Genomic DNA, 19,640 nt, shown 5'->3' with positions numbered 1-19,640 from the left:
CAGTGGTGTGGCTCAAATGAACCCCAACTCCAACTTATCTCAAGGGCTTTGGGGAGATGTTCACTAAATCACACAAGACATCCGTACCTTCAGTTGGGGAAAGAAAAAAAATTGGTCACCTGTTTTTGGCTCAAGTAGTCCATTCCTCTGGCCACATCAGCTGCAAAGTGCAGTAGTTGCTGAGAGGAAAGAGTGGAGGCCGTACTGTTAGCTATGGCAAATGCTGGATCAGTCTCAAGGACCCGACTCTTTCGCAGAAAATCAAGTAAATTTCCATGGGGTGCATATTCAATAGCAAGGTAAAGATAGCCTGGTATTTAAAAACAAAACAGATATTGGATCATTGCATAAAATGAATGCATAATGATTTTCTTTCCAAAATGAGGGGTCCTGTACAGTCCACAACTTTAAAATGTGTGGACTTCAACTCCCCAAATTCCCTAGCCAGCATTCTGGGGAATTCTGGGGGTTGAAGTCCACACATCTTAAAGCTGCCAAGTTTGAAAAAACACTGCATTTATTCATCCAGATCAGTTTTCTGGTCTCTGTACCCAGGCTGCCAGGTATTTCTGAAAGAATGCCCCATCTTTCCTTGAACAAATTCCTCTTACGTGCCTCTCACCCAGATTTCCCAAGGCTTTACATGATGGCAGAAATAGGGCATTCCCGTGATCTCCTAAACTAGTCGTTCTGTCAGAGAAGGGGATACGATTAGTATCAACTTCCGTGTCCAAATTTTGGGGAGAGATACCTGAACATATATAGTAAGAAAATGAATTTGCATCGGAATGTTTTCATGCAGTACAGCTATCAGTGCCAAATCATTTTATTTTCCTTGGACATGATATTTCAAAAAAATCCACTGAAAAGCAACGTACCTCGATGCTCACAGGCTCCTAAAAGGTTTATGATGTTAGGATGGTGTCCAAGTTTACAAAGTACTTCCAGTTCTCCAGCAAAATCTCTGTGATCGTCTTTGGAGGCATATTCTGCAAATAATTTTTATTGGTTTTTATTTGCTTTATACATTAATCTCCACAGCATTTAACTAATATAATATCACTCATATTATGAATAGCATCTGTTTGTTTTTGATTCTGTCCAGTAATTTAGATGTATTAAAAATTAAAAAATAACGACCATTTTCAATTGTCATAAGTGCACTGCTATGCTTGCTTTCTAATTTCTGTTGGAAAAGCTGCTAAGCGAGCTTCTGTCATGTGGCAGCCAAAACATAGTAAAAACAGTAAAAAAAAATAGTGAAAATGAAAAGACAAAAATAAGACCTATTATATTCAGTGGGGAATAGATCCTAGTGGCTGCTTAGGATTTAGCTTTAAATATTAACACCGTCATGAGAATGAGTCACCCATTATCTATATGCTTTTGTGTTCTCTGATTTTTTTCTTTTTCCCTCTGATCCCTTGCATGTGTAGAGAAAATAAGAACCAGGAAAATAGGAAGGTGCTGGCCTAGAAAGCAGGAGACTGCGAGTTCTAGTCCCGCCTTGGGCAGGAAAGCCGGCCGGGTGACTTTGGGCCAGTCGCTCTCTCTCAGCCCAGCCCACCTCACAGGGTTGCTGTTGGAGGGAAAAGAGGAGGCAGGAGTATTAGGGATCTTCGCTGCCTTGACTTGACCAAAGTATATAAAAAGGGTATTATTATTATTATTATTATTATTATTATTATTATTATTATTTTACATGGAAACACAACGTTGAGAAGGGGACACATGGCTCTTTTGCCTCCCCTTGTTTCACTGCTTGACGTCCCTCCATCAGACGCAGCACCTCATAGGATTCAAGGAATCACCGTAGTTTGTAAGAGTTTGCAGCTCATGTATACCTTGCTTAACAAACTATGGTTAAAACAAGCCGTAGTTTGTGCTAGGTGTGGGCCTGGCCTATGTTTTGGGTTACTTTTGGAGCTTACCAAGGAAAAAGCACTGAGGAATAGCAATTCCAAGCGGAGAAATGAAGAACAGCAAATTCAACAAGAACGCTCTTCCTGCCTCTCAAACAACCTTCCTTTTCTTTCTTTTAAAGAGCTTTTGGACTCTCTTTAAATGATTCTGCACATAATGGGGTTCCTTTCTAAATACACATTCAAAAGCACAGGCTAATTCCACAACCTCAGGCAGATGCACCCAACAAATGCATTCCCAGAGATCTGCTGCCTAGACGTTCCTTATTCTTCTGAAATAGATACTCACCCTTCATCCGTTTGATAGCTGCGTCCATTCGCACGCCGTCTTTTTTAATTCGGGCTTTCAGAACTTGGCCAAAGTTGCCTTCTCCAATCACATCTTGAAATTTGATGTCATTCCATTCCAGAACTGGGTAGACAGTGGGCTCACTGCTATTTTTGGCTTCCCGGCATAGAGTAAGAGTTCCTGAATTGAATTGTACGGCTGGCTCATCCCTCTGAATAAAGATCAAGCAAGCATCATTTAATAGATGGTTAATGGATAGCTTAAAGCCACATTAATTGAACTTCTTGGGAGATATGTTTTATGTCTGTGATTTAAAAAAAAAAAAAAAGGAAAAGTTTCCAAAAGCAGATGGATTCCGTATTTCATATCAGTTGCTTTCCCTTGCTTTCAAAGCAGACTTACAGTTCATCCTTCTCTGACTTTGTGCCTCTGGCCACGCCATACAGCAATTGGCATCAGTGGCAGCCACCCACTATAGCTATGCTACCTCAGTATGCAGGGGATAGGGGAGAACTGGAGTTGCAGTGAAGCCTCTAGGGAGCTCCCAGTTAGACAGAAGCATCTTTGCTGATTCAAGGGGAATATGCACAGAGAGTCTATGCATCACAAGGGATTTTCCTTTGTCCCCACCCAAAAAAACTCACACTGTCCCTCTACTGCTCCTGACAATGAGACCGCCATGATTTAAGCTCCTTCACTAAGAGGGAAGAGGAGACTCTTTGGCCACCACTTTGCTTCATGCAGACATGCATCTTCTTCTAGCCTGGGTGACTCACCACCACATTTTGGAAAGCCTGGGCCATGCGTTGCTGGAAATTTGCCCGTTTCAGCTGCAGCATAATGAAAAAGGCCAGGAGTATTGTCAGGCAAGTCATCCCAGCTGAGCCCAGAATAGCAATCAGTAACATCTGACCTCCTTTGGGTTCATTCGGAACTGTGAGAAGCAGATGAACACGTGTCATTCATTGTTAAAGCATCGCTATCAACTGAACTTCTTCTGCAGTGGTTCCATCGCTCGTTCAGTCTGTGGTTTGTTAATTTACTGACCAGAAGAAATAGAGCCCCATATTACAGAGATAAAAATAAATACATGAGCAATTCAAGTGCTGTGAAAATATAATTAGGATGTCCTCTGAAACCAAGCACTCTTTAATAAGTCTTACTTACATTATTCAGTACTCTCTAGATCAGGGTTCCTCAGCCTTGGCAACTTTAAGACGGGTGGACTTCAACTGGCTGGGGAATTCTGGGAGTTGAAGTCCACCCATCTTAAAGTTGCCAAGGCTGAGGAACCCTGATCTAGATTGCCTGACGTATTTGCTACAAACCAGATTTCCAAATATGGGCCCTAGCAGTAGGTTCACAAAAACAGTGTAATGTGACTTATATTCAGTGCTGAATTTTTTCCATTTCCAACCTCTTGCTCTAGAATGCTTCAGTGTTAGGAAAGTTACTTTTGAAGGGCAAATCTATATTCTTCCCCTACTGTTTTTCTAGGGGATCCATAAACAGTAATTGTATAGAAGTTCAGAACGTCTTTTAGACATCTGTCTCTTGTGAAAGAAAGACAATTTCTAATATTCCTTTAAGAGGTGGAGAACACAATGGTAAGAACCTGTCCTCGTTTCCTAATCTGGATATGGCATTAACAGTAGCTAATACTATGACACAGCTATCAAGCCAATACCTTTATATCTATGAGATAAAACTTGTGACAACTAGCTTCAGGAACAAAATATAACAGCCTGATTCTCCTCTTCAATTTTAGGTCACAAACAAATACATGGGACAATAGAACAAGGGTCTCCCCTCAGCTTCGGCACATTTAATGGAAGGTGAGAATGAAACTTCTACCATTGTACACATGTTCAGCTGTAGATCAACAACTTTTTCGATATAAGCAGGTGCCCAGTGTAATTAAGATCCCCAATTGCATGGATGTATCTATCTGTAAAGCTTCATTCTCAGGAACTATGGATGTAGGGCCAGGGAATATAATCCTGTTTATTCTCCTTAGACTGCTAGACCACCAGGAGTTCCTCAGTATAGATAAGCCTGCTGGGGAATAATTAATAGCCTGATCTTTAGGAGAACAAAGAGGACTTCCAAACACCCAGTGTGGTTTTGGAGAAAATAAGAACATCTCTCAGTCTAATTTATTCATGGACTTGGAGGAAATAAGAAAATATCTCATATTACCTAGGTTTGAATTTATAATGGATATTTTATAGATAACACATATGATCCAAATGGTATTTTTGGATTTTAAGGTTTAATAAATTATAATATTACTGCACTTTTGGTATATTTCTTCATAGCCTCCGGGAACAGATTCAGAAAGGTTGCTTAAATATTTAAATGAATAAAATAAATTAACACCACCGGATATGTGTATATCATTTATGGTGTGGTATGAAGGAATAGTCTGCAATGCCTTAGAATGATTCTTGATGAGGAATATAAGAGATATATTTCTAGGTGGATATTTAGATGGTAAACTCTCTGAGATCTTTGAATTCTAGATTTAAAAAGGATACCTCATATTCCACTCTACATCAGATGGCTAACGATAGATAACATTTTGATTATCGTTAATGTTGCAAATGATAAAAACAAAAATTGGAACCAGATAATTTCAGATCACCCAAATGATTCTGTTCGTTTCTATATCCAGAGAATTATTTATGGTAACAATTGGAAACTAAACATTTTTAGGCCTAACCCATGAGATAATGCAACGTATAATAAATAATCTGATACTGTATTTTCAACTTAATACCAATTACCTGTGATTATTTGTTGGCAAATCTTTTACAAAAGCAGTCTTATAAATATTTAAAATATAAAATTCAAAAAAGAGATTATACAGAGATAAAGAATACAATATCTTTAAATAAATATAAATTAAAAATTATGGAATAAAATAATATTAAGGAGTAAAAGAAATCTACATGAAATCGCTGGGTGAGATCATACATCTCCACAGGGTGAGATATCATCAATATGCCGATGATACTCAGTTATACATCTCTATCCTGGGGGAAGTAAGTGATGCTGTGGCTGCCTTTTCCAGGTGCCTGTAGGCTGTGGGGGTCTGGATGGGGAACAACAGGCTTCAGCTGGGCCCTGGCAAGATGGAGTGGCTGTGGGTTAATGGTCCCTCTGTCCCTAGGAATTTGCCATCTTTGGTTCTGGATGGGGTGGCACTGCCGCAGACAGACCCGGTGCGTAACCTGGGGGTCCTCCTGGACTCACGACTCCTGCTCAAAAAGCAGGTGACAGTCGTGGCCAGGAGGGCCTTTGTACAACTTCGTGTTGTCCGCTAGTTACACCCTTTCCTGGACCGAGACGCCCTTTGAACAGTCACTCATGCCCTGGTCATCTCCCATATAGACTATTGTAACACGCTCTACATGGGGCTACCCTTGAAGAGTATCCGGAAACTTCAACTCGTCCAGAATGTGGTGGCACGGACGATTTTGGGTGCATCAAGATCAACACATATAACACATTTGCTCCGTGAGCTGCACTGGATGCCAGTTTGCTTCCGGGTCCAATTCAAGGTGTTGGTTATCACCTTTAAAGCCCTACATGGCATGGGCCCAGGGTACCTGAAGGACCGTCTCATCCCCGTCACATCAACCCATCCCACCCAGTCATGCAGAGAGGGCATGCTCCAGACCCCGTCTGCAAGAGAATTTCATCTGACGGGGTCCAGGAGGCGAGCCTTCTCTGCAGCAGCCCCTGCCCTTTGGAACACCCTTCCCCCAGAAGTGAGGTTGGCCCCCTCCCTCTTAGACTTCAGAAAGAAACTGAAGACCTGGTTTTGTTATTACGCATGGGGTGGGGATGGGAATGGTCAGTTCTGGGGATGGCTGGTTCCCTAATCCTACCTGACCAATATTATCTGGCCCCAGGCTGCAACAATACCACCATCGCTTGGATTTTATCATAATTAATAATTGTATTTTATACTGTACTATTTATGTTTTTATTGGTTTTAACTGTTTGGTTGTGAACCGCCCAGAGTCCGTCCTTGTGGGGGAGTTGGGCAGTGATATAAATTTGATTCATAAATAAATAAATAAATAAATAAATAAGAAATAGGTGACTTTAAAATGTTTCATGGAAAAGAATCCTATCAAAAGATAATTTGAATTTGGGAACACTGGAAGATTTAAAATGCTAAAAATAATTGTTATAGAACTATTCTGAATTTAGCACCACTTCTGGAGTCAGGCATAGTGTCAATTAAAGCTTATACTTGGCTGTATCATGTCAAGTTTTAGCTCAAATTAATTATCACTCTATGGGAAATGTGCCTCTAACCCTCTGAAATAGTTTTCAGGCCTCATGGTAGAAATCCTTAGATTGCTTGATGTTTCTTTTTGTATTTTTATTTTATAGTATTTGTGGTTGGCTTATGGCTGTTTCAGTGAATTCCTATTCTAGAATTAAAACCTTATTTTCTTAGAACAGGGATTTACACACAAGTTGCAAACTGGTAGCAGAATGTTTGCCTTTTTATCAGACAAACAAACAGAACTTATCTCAAGATGAAGATTTAAAGCATAATCCTGTCTGAGAAGTTGTCCCAAGGTTCGTAAGATATTGTAGATCTCCCACTCCGCATTGGACATGGGAGGCCTGTAGATGGCAGAAGAGACCCGTTGCTGGAGAGCCGATTGTTGTATTACTGTTTGCAATAGGGGTAGAAGGAATAAATACTGTAACATCGCCTGAAGATCCTGGAAGGCTTTATCTGTACTGGATCAAAGCATGCTCTTTCTCTTCATGCTCGTTCAACAGAGCATGGGGAGGAATATGTCAGTCCTGGAGCTGGCATGGAAGCAGTGTGAAATAAGACTTTAATAAGGCCAAACAGGAAAGAAAAGAGTGGGAGAACAACAGAGTGTCACTATCACATATATCTTCTGCTCTGGCTGTGCAAGGCTGGGGACAGCCTTGAATCTTAAATTCTAGACATTTTTTTTTAAATCCCTATTTTCTTTTTTTAACCAAAATCGAGCATTGGGTGAATTACACATAAAAATAGTGGCACAGGATCTGAGTTGTCATTGTGTAAGTGGAAGGAATTCTGCTTACACTAAAGGACACTGCTTGTTGTGAAGCCACAACTTTCAGCATCCCTCACCCTTCTCCATGGTGACTGGAGCTATTGGGGTGTTGGAGGGTCACGCATTCTCCATTCCTGGCTTAGAAGATACCCCTAATGGAGAGGGATATTTTACACAATTCCCTTTTATTCTGCAGCCCTCAGCACTATTTTGAGGGCACAGGGCTGGGGTGAAGGAGGGAAGATAACTTGGCAAAATTAATTTCCTCCCTTCTGTCAGTGAGAATATCCTGTATGAAAAGAAGTTTGGATCCACACCATAAATCTCAACAAATATAAACACCAAAGGACAACTGTGAAAGGCATCATAAGCATCATTTCAATAATTGATGACAACTAAAAGCTAGACAATTTAAAGAGTGTGTTATGATTCTTTTATTTCTTTTGTTAAATAATAAAAATAAGGAAGGTGGGGAAAATCAGAATCTTTCCCATTGTTGTTGTTCAGTTGTGTCTGACTTGTGGTGATCTGATAGATATAATTTCATCAGTGCTGTTTGTCCATAAGTGCTTTTGGGGTTCTTGTAAGTTTAAGCTTATGTCAACAGGGATAATATCTTGTCCGCTCTGGCCTCTTTTTAAATTGCCTTTGATTTTTCCAAGCATCGGGATCTTGCCTTTGCATTGTGCATCTAAGATTTAGGTTCATTATTAGTGCTTCTGGTGAATTTCATTTAGCACTGAATTATTTGTTTTCTTGTAGCCCAAGGTATTCTCTACAATTCTCTTCAGAACCACAATTCAAAGGCATCTGTTTTTCTTTGTTCAGCCTTTCTGATGATCCAGCATTCACAGCCTTAAATTGCAACTGGCAAAGCCATGGCTTTGTCTCTACACTTTAATATTTTGTCAAGATCTGTTATAGTCTTTCTTCCAAGTAGCAAACATCTATTTAATGACTTCCATCATCATCCCTGTTTTTGAGCCTAAGAAGATAAAACCAATTACTACTTCAACTTCTCCACTTGATATTTCCATTGGGTTGGCATTGCCCACTGCCCTATCTTTATTTTTTTTTAATACTGAACTTCAAATCGGCTTTTTCACTTGTTTTAGTTTCAACAAGATGTTCCTTAAGTCTTCTTTGCTTCAGGCTAACTCAGGAGGTTTTTAATATTTCTTCCAGCAATTTTAATTCCAATTTCTGTTTCTTCTAGTTCAGCATTTTTCATGATACTTTCTGCCTATCAGTGAAATAAATAAGGGGCAGCATGTGATCTCGGCACACTAATTTTCTAATTTTGAACCCTTGGTGCTCCATATTCCACTCTAACTGCCACTTCGTAGAATCATACATTCTATATTCTCAGTAGACATAGTACAACCATGTTTTGAAGGACTATCCACAATTTGTTAGAGTCTACAAAGTCAAAAACCTTTATATAATCAATAAAACAAAAACAGATGTCTTCTTGGAACCCCCTTGCCTTTTTCATTATTCATCGGATGTTAGTAATGCAATCTTATATGTTCGTGCTTCTTCTGATTCCAGCATGGACATCTGGTAGTTCTCCTGCCATGTCTTGTTGAAGCATGGATTGTAAAATCTTGAGCTTTATCTTACTAGCATGAGAGATAACTGCAATTGTTCATAGTTTGAGCATTCTTTACCACTCCCTTTTTGGGGGATTGGAATATAAATTGATGTTTTCCAGTCCCTTGGCCACTGTGGTGCTTTTCAGACATCCTTATAAACTGCATTTAGTACTTTAACTGCATCATCTTGTAAAATGTTAAACAGTTCTGCCAGTATTTTATCAACTTCTACAGATTGTCATTAGCAAAGGTTCCTAGAACCCTTTGAACTTCATCTTCTACAATGTATCACTCTAGTTTAATGATTAAACTTTTATATGTATGATTGATACATGGATCATGTCTGTACAGTTCTAAAGTTTTTTTTTATTTGGATCATTTTTGTACACTTGTGTTGTTGTTGTTGTTTAGTCGTTAAGTCGTGTCCGACTCTTCGTGACCCCATGAACCATATTGCGCCAGGCCTTCCTGTCCTTCACTGCCTCCCTGAGTTTGCTCAGTTTCATGCTCATTGCTTCAGTGATGCTATCTAACCATCTCATCCTCTGCCGTCCTCTTCTCCTTTTGCCTTCAATCTTTCCCAGCATCAGGGTCTTCTCCAAAGAGATCTCTCTTCGCATTAGGTGACCAAAATATCTGAGCTTGAGCTTCATTATCGATCCTTCCAATGAGCAATCAGGGTTGATTTCCTTTAAGATTGACTGGTTTGACCTCCTAGCAGTCCAGGGGACTCTCAAGAGTCTTCTCCAGCACCACAGTTCAAAGGCATCAATTCTTCGGCGCTCGGCCTTTTTATGGTCCAGCTCTCACAGCCATACATTACTACTGGAAAAACCATAGCTTTGACTATGCGGATCTTTGTTGGCAAGGTGACGTCTCTGCTTTTTAATATGCTATCTAGGCTTGCCATAGCTTTCCTCCCAAGGAGCAAGCGTCTTTTAATTTCATGGCTGCAGTCTCCGTCTGCGGTGATCTTGGAGCCCAAATAAATGAAGTCTGTTACTGCTTCCATTTCTACCCCTTCTATTTGCCAGGAATTGATGGGTCCAGATACCATGATCTTAGTTTTTTTAATGTTGAGTTTCAAGCCAGCTTTTGCACTCTCCTCTTTCACCCTCATCAAGAGGCTCTTTAGTTCTTCTTCACTTTCTGCCATTAGGGTGGTATCGTCCGCATATCTGAGGTTGTTGATGATTCTCCCTGCAATCTTAATTCCGGCTTGTGATTCTTCCAGCCTGGCATTTCTCATGATGTACTCTGCATATAGGTTAAATAAGCAGGGTGACAGTATACAGCCTTGTCGTACACCTTTCCCTATTTTGAACCAATCGGTTGTTCCATGACCGGTTCTGACTGTTGCTTCTTGGCCCGCATACAGATTTCTCAGGAGACAGGTAAGGTGGTCTGGTACTCCCATCTCTTTAAGAATTTGCCACAGTTTGTTGTGATCCACACAATCAAAGGCTTTTGCATAGTCAATGAAGCAGAAGTAGATATTTTTCTGGAACTCTCGTGCTTTCTCCATGATCCAGCGAATGTTGGCGATTTGATCTCTAGTTCCTCTGCCTCTTCGAAACCCAGCTTGTACATCCGGTAGTTCTCGGTTCATGTATTGCTGAAGCCTAGCTTGTAGGATTTTGAGCATAACCTTGCTAGCATGTGAAATGAGTGCAATTGTACGATAGTTTGAGCATTCTTTGGCGTTGCCCTTCTTTGGAATTGGAACATAAACTGACCTTTTCCAATCCCATGGCCACTGTTGCGTTTTCCAAACTTGCTGGCATATTGAGTGCAGCACTTTAACACCATCATCTTTTAGTATTTTAAATAACTCAGCTGGAATACTGTCATCTCCACTAGCTTTGTTGTTAGCAATGCTTCCTAAGGCCCACTTGACTTCACTCTCTAGGATGTCTGGCTCAAGGTCAGTGATCACACCAGCGTGGACATCAGGGACATTAAGATCTTTCTTGTATAGTTCTTCTGTGTATTCTTGCCACCTCTTCTTAATCTCTTCTGCTTCTGTTAGGTCCCTGCCTTTTTGTCCTTTATCATGCCCATCTTTGCACTAAACGTTCCTTTCATATCTCCAATTTTCTTGTAGAGATCTCTAGTCTTCCCCATTCTATTGTTTTCCTCGATTTCTTTGCATTGTTCATTTAAGAAGGCCTTCTTATCTCTCCTTGCTATTCTCTGGAAATCTGCATTCAATTGCTTATATCTTTCCCTTTCACCCTTGCTTTTCGCACTCCTTCTTTCCACAGCTATTTGTAAAGCCTCATCAGACAGCCATTTTGCTTTCTTGCATTTCTTTTTCTTTGGGATGGTTTTAGTTGCTGCCTCCTGTACAATGTTACGGACCTCCGTCCATAGTTCTTCAGGCACTCTGTCTACCAAATCTAATCCTCTAAATCTATTCATCACCTTCACTGTGTACTCACAAGGAATATGATCTAAGTCATACCTGAGTGGTCTAGTGGTTTTCCCTACATTCTTCAATTTAAGCCTAAATTTTGCAGTAAGAAGCTCATGATCTGAGCCACAGTCAGCTCCTGGTCTTGTTTTTGCTGTCTGTATAGAGCTTCTCCATCTTTGGCTGCAAAGTATATAATCAATCTGGTTTCGGTATTGACCATCTGGTGATGTCCATGTGTAGAGTCGTCTCTTGTGTTGTTGGAAAAGAGTGTTTGCTATGACTAGCTTGTTCTCTTGACAGAACTCTATTAGCCTTTGCCCTGCTTCATTTTGTACTCCAAGGCCAAACTTGCCTGTTATTCCGATTACTCCTTGACTTCCTACTTTAGCATTCCAGTCCCCTATGATGAAAAGGACATCTTTTTTTGGTGCTAGTTCTAGAAGGTGTTGTAGGTCTTCATAGAAGCAGTCAACTTCAGCTTCTTCAGCATCAGTGGTTGGGGCATAGACTTGGATGACTGTGATATTGAATGATTTGCCTTGGATACGCACTGAGATCATTCTGTCGTTTTTGAGGTTGTACCCCATTACTGCCTTTCCCACTCTCTTATTGACTATGAGTGCAACTCCATTTCTTCTAAGGGTTTCTTGCCCACAGTAGTAGATATAATGGTCACCTGAATTAAATTCACCCATTCCCGTCCATTTCAGTTCGCTGATTCCCAAGATGTCGATGTTCAATCTTGTCATCTCATGTTTGACCACATCCAGCTTGCCTTGGTTCATAGATCTTACATTCCAGGTACCTATACAATATTGTTCTTTACAGCATCGGACCTTCTTTTCGCTTCCAGATACATCCACAGCTGAACGTCCTTTCGGCTTTGGCCCAGCCGCTTCACTCTTTCTGGAGCTACTTGGAATTGCCCTCCGCTCTTCCCCAGTAGCATATTGGACACCTTCTGACCTGAGGGGCTCATCTTCCGGCGTCATATCTTTTAGCCTTTTAACATTGTCCATGGGGTTTTCTTGGCAAGGATACTGGAGTGGGTTGCCATTTCCTTCTCCAGTGGACCACATTTTGTCAGAACTCTCTGTCATGACCTGTCCGTCTTGGGTGGCCCTGCACGGTATAGCTCATGGCTTCACTGAGTTACGCAAGCCCCTTCGCCACGACAAGGCAGTGATCCATGAAGGGGTTGTACACTTGTAAAGAGATTTATACCATCTCTTCTTTGCATCTTCTTTCTCCAGCAGATCTTTGCCTTCTTTGACAGAAGGAATCTGGTATTACCTTTTCTGACTAAACGATTTTATTAAAAGACACAAGCTTTTGTGAGCTGCAGCTCACTTCATCAGTGGCATAGAGATGGTGCTACAGACACCTGATTTTTTTGCCACTATAGAAAAACACAGTTCTCCTCCTTTGTCATTTGCAATAAAATTTCCCTTGATTTCTGAAATAAGTCTTTTCTATCCTTTGCTATTATTAGAGGCTGAAGTATTGCGTGTATCCTGGTGAGTATTCTTGAGAGTGGGATTCTGACCTAAGTAACAATTAATGAAGCAGGTTTTTATAAGAGAAAGGACATTTGTTTACAGGAAATGCAAATCCTAGCACCTAACTAGTGACATCATACCAGGAGGAGAAGCAAAGAACAACCGTCCTGAGCATTTGCGCATGCCTGGGAACCAAGAGAGAAGGAAGTCACCTGAGATTAGCAATCTATTGGACAATGTACAGGTAGAATGAAAGATAAAGAGGAGATACAAAGTACATCCTTAACTCTCTGTTACAACCCACAGCCCCTTTGTAGCCAACAGGTTATGAGTTGATGAAGTGTCAATGCCACTGAATTTCCACTTTCAATTCCTATTCCATTATTATCCTCAGTTTCTCCTTATTTAAGTGCAACTCCTTGTTTCTTCTTGCTGTTCCCTGGAATGTAGTGTTGTTGGGCAAATTTCCTGTTTCCTTTTGCTTTTGACCTTTCTTCAATTATTTTCAGCATCTCAGCAGGCAATCATTTCGCCCTCTTTTGCTTTTTACATTTTGTGATTGATTGATTGTTTTGGTTCAATTTTAGGATTAGGGTAACTCATTAGTCCATTGACTTCATTTCATGATTTTACTTACAATTTTAGCACCCCATCTCCTGTTAGTACATCTCTTTTCGGTGTTGAACTTTATATAATATGCTTAGGTTCTTAATGTTCTATTACTTATATGTCTTAGAGTATTAAAAGTAGAGGAGGAGAAGAAAAAAAAGGAGGATATTCTATCAATATTAATTACAGTTTTAGGTGTTCAAGCATTAAAATTATTTGACTTTTCTTAAAAACTAAATATGAAGAATATATAATGAAATGGAAAAATGAAGACAGAGCATACATCAAGGTATTTGCTTTACAATAATAGTTTTGGTCTTAAGGTAAATTACTTGTTATTAAAATCTCCAGGTGTATATGCATATGTATGTATATGCATATGTATATGGATGTAGGTGTTTTTGTCCCTGTTAATAAAAGAAAAATATATGAACAAAACAAATTTAGGAATTTTGAAATACTAAAAAATAAAATTAAAAAAGGGCAAAAAAGGGAAATAAAAAATTTGAAAAAAGGATGGAGAAAAAGAAAAAAGAAGAAGCTGTTGAGTTTCTTACTTCCCCCCTTTTATACATCTGCTAATTTGCATTTAGGCTCCCTTAAAAACCAATCTGTAGATGATTATATTTGCTGTGCTGCATGATGAATTATACGGATGGGAACCATTCTCGCTTCAGTTTAGTTAAACTGTTGTGTATACATACTGTTAGTTTTGCCATTGCTGCATATTCTCCAAGTTTGAGTTCCAAATCAGGTATGGTCGGAATTGTATCTTTCTTTCAATATTGAGCAAAATTTATTCTCACTGCTGTAAGCATATATCTCATTAAATTATGATATTTCTTGTTGATTTCTTCTGAGATTATTCCTAATAAAAGTTGTGGTTTCATTTTAAATTCAAAACTTAACATGTTAATTTAAATTCCAAACTTTTCTGTATTATACTATATATGTCTTTCCAGTATTTTTGCATTTTACATGACCACTACATGTGACAAAACGTCCCTTCTGTTCCCTGGCAGTTCCAGCACCTATTGGAATTCATGCTGGCAGTGCTGAATAAGATGAATCCTGGGGAAGAACTTCACACATGGGTTAAAAGTATATATCAATGGCAAAAAGCAAAGAGTATAGTTAATGGAGCACATTCTGCAGATTTTCCGATCAGTAAAGGAAGAGGCAAAAATGTCCACTCTCTCCTTTACTATTTATCATTGCATTAGAAATACTGGCAGAAAAAATCTGAAGTCATTAACAAATAACAGGTCTCAAAATTCATGGAGAGGAATATAAGTTTAAGTGTTATGCAGATGATATAGTGTTAACTATTGCAGAACCACAAAGGGAATAAAACAGCTAATGAATATAATTCATAAATAAACTAATGTTCAGAAAACAAAAATAATTGCAAGATTTTTAACACAAGAAAAAATTAATTTTCTACGAGAAGAATCTGGTTGCCAGACAGCCCGCTCAGTGAAGTACTTGCATTTGCCCTTGCCAGGAAACAATCAAGAAATATATTAAAATAATTATGCTAAACTATGGCAAGAGATTAAAAAAGATCTTGAAAGATCGTGGAATCTAAAGCTATCTTGGTTAGGATCGATTGCAATCATTAAAATGAATGGATTACCCAAGATATACTATCTATAGGTAGTCCTTGTTAAGCAACCACAATTGGAACCAGCAGTTTGGTTGTTAAGTGAAGCACTGGCTATGTGAAACCGCAATTGTGCTTATGATCTTACTTCAGCTTTCCTTTGCTTTACAGATCTACAAAGGTTGTAAATGCGAAGATAGGTCGTAACATTACTTTTTCATCACTGTCATAACTGCAAATGGTTGCTAAATGAGGCAGTCATAAATGAGGACTACCTGTATTTCAAATGGCACCAGTTAGAATTTCTGAGAGAACTCTACAAGAATGGCAAGATACTGTCAGTAAATTCATATGGAATGGGAAAAGACCCAGAGTAAAACAAACATTTCTACAATCTCTAAAGGCAGATGGTTTTGCTCTTCCAAATTTTAAATTGTATTATAAAGCAAGCTGCCTGTTATGGATAACGGAGTAGATAAAGTCTCCAAATAGCAGAATGGCAGTTCTGGAGGGAGCCAGTTTGCCAATGGACTTCGTAGATCAGTGTTGTCCAAACTTGGCCACTTTAAGATGAGTGGACTTCAACTCCCAGAATTCCCCAGCCAGCCATGCTGGGAGTTGAACTCCACTCATCTTAAAGTGGCCAAGTTTGCACAACACTGTCGTAGATACTTATGGTACTGAGACACAAAGCAGGATACATATTTAATAGGACATATTATCACACAAAGCTTGATAAAAGTATGGAATTCTACAAAGGGAATAATAAGCCCAACAATTTCACCTTTAGCTTCTCCTTCAAACACTTTTCATGTGGCAGACAATTACAGTAAAAGGAAGGTAATTACATACAGTATGCATATAAGTATGGTCCATTCGGGTTCTATGAGCTTAAAAACACTGCAAGAATTACTTAGTGAAGGATAGAATATACCATGGTTGATGTATTTACAAATAGCCAGAAAGACAAAATTCGATCTTAAGAAGGAAGGAGGGACATTAACAAATATGTCTTGACCCATCAGTCAAGTAAGGTTAGTCTAAAAGTCTGAAAGCCTATATACCAGCCTTACCCTTCCTGGTGTCTTCCAAAAGAGTTGGAATTATTATTTCCAAAAATCTCATTCAGATTGCTATAACCACTCTTCCTCAACCTGGCACCTCCATATATGCTGGATTACAATTTCCAGCCGCTGCACAGATTAGCCATAAATTCTGGGAATTTTAGCCACTAGATACAATGAACATCAGACTGCAAGAGGATATTATATCTACATCTATAATAACTTCACTTAATATAATGAAATTTACTATGAGCAAATATAAAAATACAAAATTATTCCGAATATGACAATCATTGATTCCACTGACACTAACCTTTTGATTCGGGCAGAGTTTTCAGCTCATAAGAAGGGTTTGTGTCACTTTTCCCAACATTATTCTGGGCTGCAATCTGAACCAAATATGGGGTGTCTGGCTCAAGACCCTTGAGGTGATACTGGGTGATGGTGGTGTTTTTTATGGTAACATCAATTTGGTTGTACTCAGTCTTGCCATAAATTTTATAGCTGAGAATGACGGAGGAGATGGAATGCCCTTCCGCAGTTAACCAAGAGATAACAGCAGAGGAGTCTGTGATGTTCACGATCTTGATGTTATTAGGGGAAGGAGGAGGTCCTGATAAAGAAACAAAGAACAGAAATGTTGTATTTCACATTTGTTCCATGGAATGTCACAACGTTCTATTTTAATATTTCAAACTGACTTTGAATTTCATCTGCATGGTGAATGGTATCTTGAGAAGTTAAAACCATGTCATCAGTCATTTAAGTAATGTTAAGCAATGCACTTTAACACATGCTTATTCAGAATTACCCTTCCTTGGATTAAATTGGATTTGCTCCCAAGAATATGTGATTACAATTACAACCTAAGTGTTATAATATCATTCGGTTATTAATCAATTGGAAATCAATTTAAGTTTGTAATCAATGGTCAGAACTAGAAATTAAGTAAGAAATAATGGGAGAGACTATTGCCTATGATTCAGCATTACTTTCATGTGAAGGTTCAAGTGGCAGCAACTCCAATATAAAGCCAGAAAAACTCCTGGCTGGAATTCTGGAGACTCACTGGCAATCAGAGACTGGTGAATTCATTATGCTAAGCTATGATTGTGAATAAGCAACAATTACTGAGGTTTACACAAGCTAGAACATAAATCATGATTAACAAACTAAAAGGAGTGAATTCATCAAGAACTATGCAAAAACAAGGTAACTGCATTACAGCTTAGTGCAGTGTGTGAACCCGCCAGTGTCAACGGCACAAGGCTATGTAGCAGCTCATTGGATGTCAAAAGTGACTTTGGCAAAGTAGCACTGTAATACTAAATACACTTTTTCTTGATAGATACCAAGACTCTCGATAACCATACAATATTTCACGCTTCTCCTTGGAGTCAGCATTATTATCAGAAATGTGTCCATTATTTGTAGGTTTAGTGTTCAGAAGAAATGCTTGGATCTTGCATGAGCAGAGCACCTCTCAGTTATTCATTAAAGCATGCATGTCTTTTTTAAGGCTTCTCCCCAGGCCTGAAAATAAATTGTCATCACTTTAAGAGTCATGTTGACTTTTAATATATTTACTTCATAAAGTAGCAGCATCTTTTTCAGAATCATCATACAAAAGGATGAAAAAAGGTAGACTGCTTTAAAAGACAGCTAGGAGGTGTGCTTGCTTAGGATCTGAAATCCCTTTTCTAAATTATTTTTGAAGGTCTAATGATTAATATAAAGGATAACTTATAACTTGTCAGAGAGGAAAGATAAGGGCAGTGCCAGTCAGTAATAGCCACTAGTCCCAGAATTCCTAAATAGCATAGTCACTGCTTCTGCTCCTGGGAATTATATCAGTTGCATTCCCATCTGCAGGGCACCAGGTCGGGGAAGACTATTAGACTGTTGCCTGCTTTACAAAACACATACCATATCTTACAAAACAGTTTTCAAGAGAAAGCAACATGTGATCTTTCTGGTGATGTTGGAATATCAAAGACAATCACTAACCATGTAGGTTGGGCTGATGAGATTTACAATGCAATAACACCTGTAGGTTCAAAGCTGGCTGCCTCTTCCAGTGTCAGACCATTTAAAGCAACTCTGTCAAGCTAATAATTAAAACAAATCATGCCTCCTCCCCCAAACTTATAAAAAATACACTTACTGTCACTGAAGGTCCATTCTGAGAGATAGTCACTCCATTCTCCTTTGGACTTGCTATTTACACGGACTCGGCACATGTATTTATGTCTGGGTTCTAGCTTGTCAATAACCAAACTGGTCTGATTTCCTAGGAGTTGTATGATGGTAGTATGCTCCCCATTTACATCCATCACACTTTTATTTTCTACTTCAATACGGATGTCTTCGTCCAAGTGGTGATTGATTGGCTGCCATGACAGCTTCAGAGCTGTTGTGCTTTTAGGAACAAGGCTCATGTCTCTTGGTGGAGAAAGACCTTTAGGAGTTAGAAGAAAGAACATTAATATGGTTGGAACACTTGTGAACCTAAAAGGACTCTTGTCGGATGATACTAAGAGTAGTCCATTAACCTGCTCCCATCTGTGAGCAATCAAAACTTCTAGTGAGATACATAGAACATAGGCCTTTTCTTTCTTCAGATATCCATAATTGAATAGTCACAGGCAGTCCCTGGGTTAAGAACATCCAACTTATGGACAACTCATACTTACGAACGGGCTGTCTATTGCTAAAAATGGTGGGCGGCGTTCTCCTTCCCTGAGCCCACAAACTGCCAAAGTGGCGCAATGTTTTCACGAACCGCTGAAGCTGCACATTTTTAACAGACAGCCTGCTTTCAGCAGTTTTCAGGGTTTGTGAAAACACTGCATGGCTTCAGCGGTTTGTCGGCTCGAGGAAGGAGAACACCACCTGCCATTTTTAGCAATAGGCAGCCCGTTTATAAGCACAAGCTCCAACTTACATACAGATTCGAGTTAAAGACAGACTTAGGAATGGAAACTCATTCTTAACCCGGGGACTGCCTGTACTGACTTTGAGCAACTCTTCCCCATCATGGTCCTCCATATGATGAAATAGGGACATTCTTTTTATTTTATTTTATTTTATTTTATTTTATTTTATTTTATTTTATTTTATTTTATTATCAAATGAGCACTCCCAGTGAACCAGCCTGCAGCAGTTCATGAAAACAATTGGGCTGTGAGCACTATCTCCTGTGCTGTCCTCACCCTGGGGTTCTCAAGAGGGGGGAACAAAAGAAGATCATAGCACCTATCAGCTATGTTCTCAGAAATACTAAGCTCTCTTCTCTCGACATTTTACTCATGAGATTTAAACGAATAGCAATGGTAGGGATTAATCTGAATGATCGTTTACCAATTGTTTTTAACCATTGGGTTTCAGTGGCTCATCAGCAGTAACTGATGGCTCTGTAAAGTATTCGCAGTAGGAGTTGGGGTGGATGATGTTGGGCAAAAAGGGTTCACCTCTCTTCCCCCACAAGTGGCGGAGGGGAGGTAGGCAGTAAAGGGTATGTGTGTAAAGGCACAAGAAAGGCATATCTGCTAGAACTTAGCCAGTC

General features: G+C 39.3%; 1 protein-coding gene across 1 annotated transcript in view; it reads right to left on the bottom strand.

Moving 5' to 3' along the window:
• Positions 1–19,640, bottom strand: part of TEK (TEK receptor tyrosine kinase) — a 58,132-nt gene that overhangs the window by 8,340 nt on the left and 30,152 nt on the right. The window contains 6 exon segments of the mRNA XM_088129800.1: positions 120–310; positions 879–989; positions 2,212–2,422; positions 2,988–3,145; positions 16,389–16,688; positions 18,240–18,533. Coding sequence (XP_087985926.1) covers positions 120–310; positions 879–989; positions 2,212–2,422; positions 2,988–3,145; positions 16,389–16,688; positions 18,240–18,533 — 1,265 coding nt within the window.

This window comes from Python bivittatus, unplaced genomic scaffold (assembly GCF_059951505.1).
Source record: "Python bivittatus isolate LINGU-HERP-01145 unplaced genomic scaffold, Pbiv_v1 ctg000850_np1212, whole genome shotgun sequence".
In the NCBI taxonomy this organism is placed as follows: domain Eukaryota; kingdom Metazoa; phylum Chordata; class Lepidosauria; order Squamata; family Pythonidae; genus Python; species Python bivittatus.
Note: the sequence above shows the minus strand (reverse complement) of the source record. Positions and strands in the feature narration are given on the sequence as shown.